Below are 2922 nucleotides of genomic sequence, written 5' to 3' on the forward strand. Positions count from 1 at the left end.
ACAACAAGGTAATCTTCCAATTATAAATATTTCGAAATTCAAGTTTTAGAGTTTACACAAGCCATCTACCAGCATCACTTCATCCAGAACAGGTAATCAAGGATATTTTTTGTTTTTTCTTTTCAACGTGACCTTGAAAGGATACGCGAGTACCCATTGTGTAAAAGATGACGTCCTAATTTTAATTTTACATAACATGCAAATAATATATGTGACAGAAATAGAATGCACATGATCAATGAAGCATACACATATATAGAAATTACGGAGAAGAAAATATTTGGAAACATACCTTGGAAAACGTGCCCTTGAACACAGCAACAAGTGTTCAAGAACGACACAAACCACCATGTGAAGACCTTGGTATTCTCGGGGTAGAGAATTGTAAAGACTTTGGGGGTTTCTTTGAATAATTTGGAGACAAAATGATTCTGTTTTGAAACAAAAAAAAAAACATTTTTCCTATGCCTTCAACAACTTCAATATTTTAAACCACTTACAACTCTAACACATTTTGGAGTATTTATAATAGTGCAAGTGGAAGATGAAAGAACCTTTCTTTTCATCTTCCAAATAACAATGATAGAATTTATTGGAAAAAATGAAAACTTTATAAGTTATTTGAGGAAAATGAAAGATTTATGGAATGAAAAAATAAGTATAATTAAATAAAACTAAATTTCATTTAATTAATATTTACTTTAATTGACAACCTAATTTATGTAATTAAAAAAAATTACATGTAACTAAATAAAACTAATTTTTATTTAATTTATATATATACTTTAATTTAATATTATAAAAAAAATTCTCTCAATTATTTAATATGAATCAATTTCATTTTAAGTTTGATATTTTCTCTGAAATTATGTCTCATATAATTTTATATAAATAATTTTCTTTATTAATTTAAAAAATTCAAGTTAATCCGAATTAGATTGATTCTCATCTTTATCCTAATTGAGCTAACGAGGGGACCAACTATGACTAAACACCTCTCGGACTAGCAGAGAATGAGTGAATTCCTTTTTATGTAGCTTTGTTCCCTTTGCAGCTTTGGTCTTCTTCCCCCTTTGTGCAGTAGCGGGGTTAGTTTTTTCATGGCCTCCCTTCTTCTTCTTTCACTTTTTGGTATCACAAGAAGAAGGTCTAGACGTTGTTCCAGAGGTCGAACCTCTATGAAACTTTTTGGAGGACGACACAACATTTACATCACCCTTCTGTTCCTTGACTTTCATCAAGGATTGATATGTCTTAAGCTCATTGAGAAGGATCGTCAGGTTGTAGTCAAGCTTGTTCATAACAACGTTACTACGGAACTGCAAGAAACTTTCAGGTAAAGTTTCTAGAATGAAGCTAACCTGACTATCCTCTTCAATGACAGACCTGTTCATCTCTGCCACGTTAAAGTGGACCATCATGTTCAAAACATGTTCACTAATCGATGTTCCTTCTTTCATTCGGGCATTGAAGATATACTTTAGAACGTCATGCCTTAATCGTGAGGACGGTTGTACAAAGATTACTCTTAAGAACTCCATGATCTCATAGGCAGTGAGGATAGGGTCATGCTTCTTGGCTAAAACTTCAAACAAGCTGGCAGAGATATACACTCGGGCATTTTTATTCACCTTTACCCATCACTCATATGCCTCCTGAACATTTCGGGATGCATTAACGGCTGAGGCTTAAGGACGGTCCTCAACTAGGACGAATCGTAGGTCATCAATAATGAGAATTGTATTAATAGTATTTTTCCAGCTTATATAGTTATTGCTGTTTAACTTATCAGCGAAAAGAATGTTTAAAGTAGCGCTCGTCATTATGAAATTGCTGAAATCATACAATTTATTTATATTAATTATTAAATGCTTTACCCAATTAATCAACCAATCAATTTAGCAAAAATATAACATACCCTATGTGATATCTATTTCGCAACGATGCTTTAGTGGGACAGGGTAAAAGTCACCTTAGGGTGATCAAATACCTCTTTACTGAATTGAAACAAAATCAACCAATAAGTACACAAGAACAACTGTTGTCCCTTGGTTATAGCCAAATTTAATAGATACATTGTTGCATATGATCACTGACTTGAACAAAAGAAATAGGTTCACCGATCCTAAGACTTATACCAAAAACGCAGTAAAAGCAATAAGAATGGGGTCGAATCCCCAGGAAAACTATGAATTAGCTAGGTTGATTAAAGAATTCCATGTGATAGGGAGTTTTGGCTTACTTTGTGTAAAAAACGAAATTAAAAAGTAAATATGAAAAAAATAAAAGTTTGAACAGGATTAAATGACAAATTGGGTTGTAGTGAATCAATAAAATGGATCTTGGGAATAGTTTGTATGTCAAATTTCAACCATTAGATAGTAATAAATAACACCGAATCCATGAACTCCATAACCTATTAGAGATACTAACAGCCCAATTAGCCAAATTCGATATTAAAGAGATCTTGGGAACTCTTCTTTTTCAGCGAAATCCAAGAAAAAACTAATTTTCATTACGAAAGGATTCATGCATTGTGACATACTACATGTTGGAAAGCCTATACTTATAGCATGGATAATTAAGCAAGATTAAACTTGGGTAAGCATTTGTGAGATCAAAAACAGTCTTAGTCGACACATGCAATCCTAATTCGTGTAACGGAATCAACAATTATGCATAACATCATGAAGATTTTGCAAATAATAATTTAGTAACATCGATTTGTCAAACCAATTCTAGCAAATTCCATTAAAAATAATCTAAATCATACCCAAGAGTTCAAAGAATTGGGTATAATTAATCAGAAATCTTTAAGAAATCTAACATACAACTAAACCCAAGAAAGAAATTACCTAGCCTTGCATCTTCCTCAAATCAATAAAATAAATTGGGAAGTTGAAAAGCATATGGGAAAGATTA

General features: G+C 32.2%; 1 protein-coding gene across 1 annotated transcript; it reads right to left on the reverse strand.

Annotated features, from left to right (window-relative positions):
* Positions 1-1121: 1121 nt before the first annotated feature.
* LOC150036209 (uncharacterized) lies at positions 1122-1541 on the reverse strand. The gene has a single exon (XM_090313594.1). The coding sequence runs from the start codon at positions 1539-1541 to the stop codon at positions 1122-1124; it is 420 nt and encodes a 139-aa protein (XP_090169720.1).
* Between the last annotated feature and the right edge of the window lie 1381 nt (positions 1542-2922).

This window comes from Benincasa hispida, chromosome 5 (genome assembly GCF_027475165.1).
Source record: "Benincasa hispida cultivar pf3 chromosome 5, pf3_genome.v1.1, whole genome shotgun sequence".
In the NCBI taxonomy this organism is placed as follows: domain Eukaryota; kingdom Viridiplantae; phylum Streptophyta; class Magnoliopsida; order Cucurbitales; family Cucurbitaceae; genus Benincasa; species Benincasa hispida.

Coding starts and splice junctions, on each gene's coding strand:
- LOC150036209 (XM_090313594.1), bottom strand. CDS start 1,541: ATGGAGTTCTTAAGAGTAATCTTTGTACAACCGTCCTCACGATTAAGG.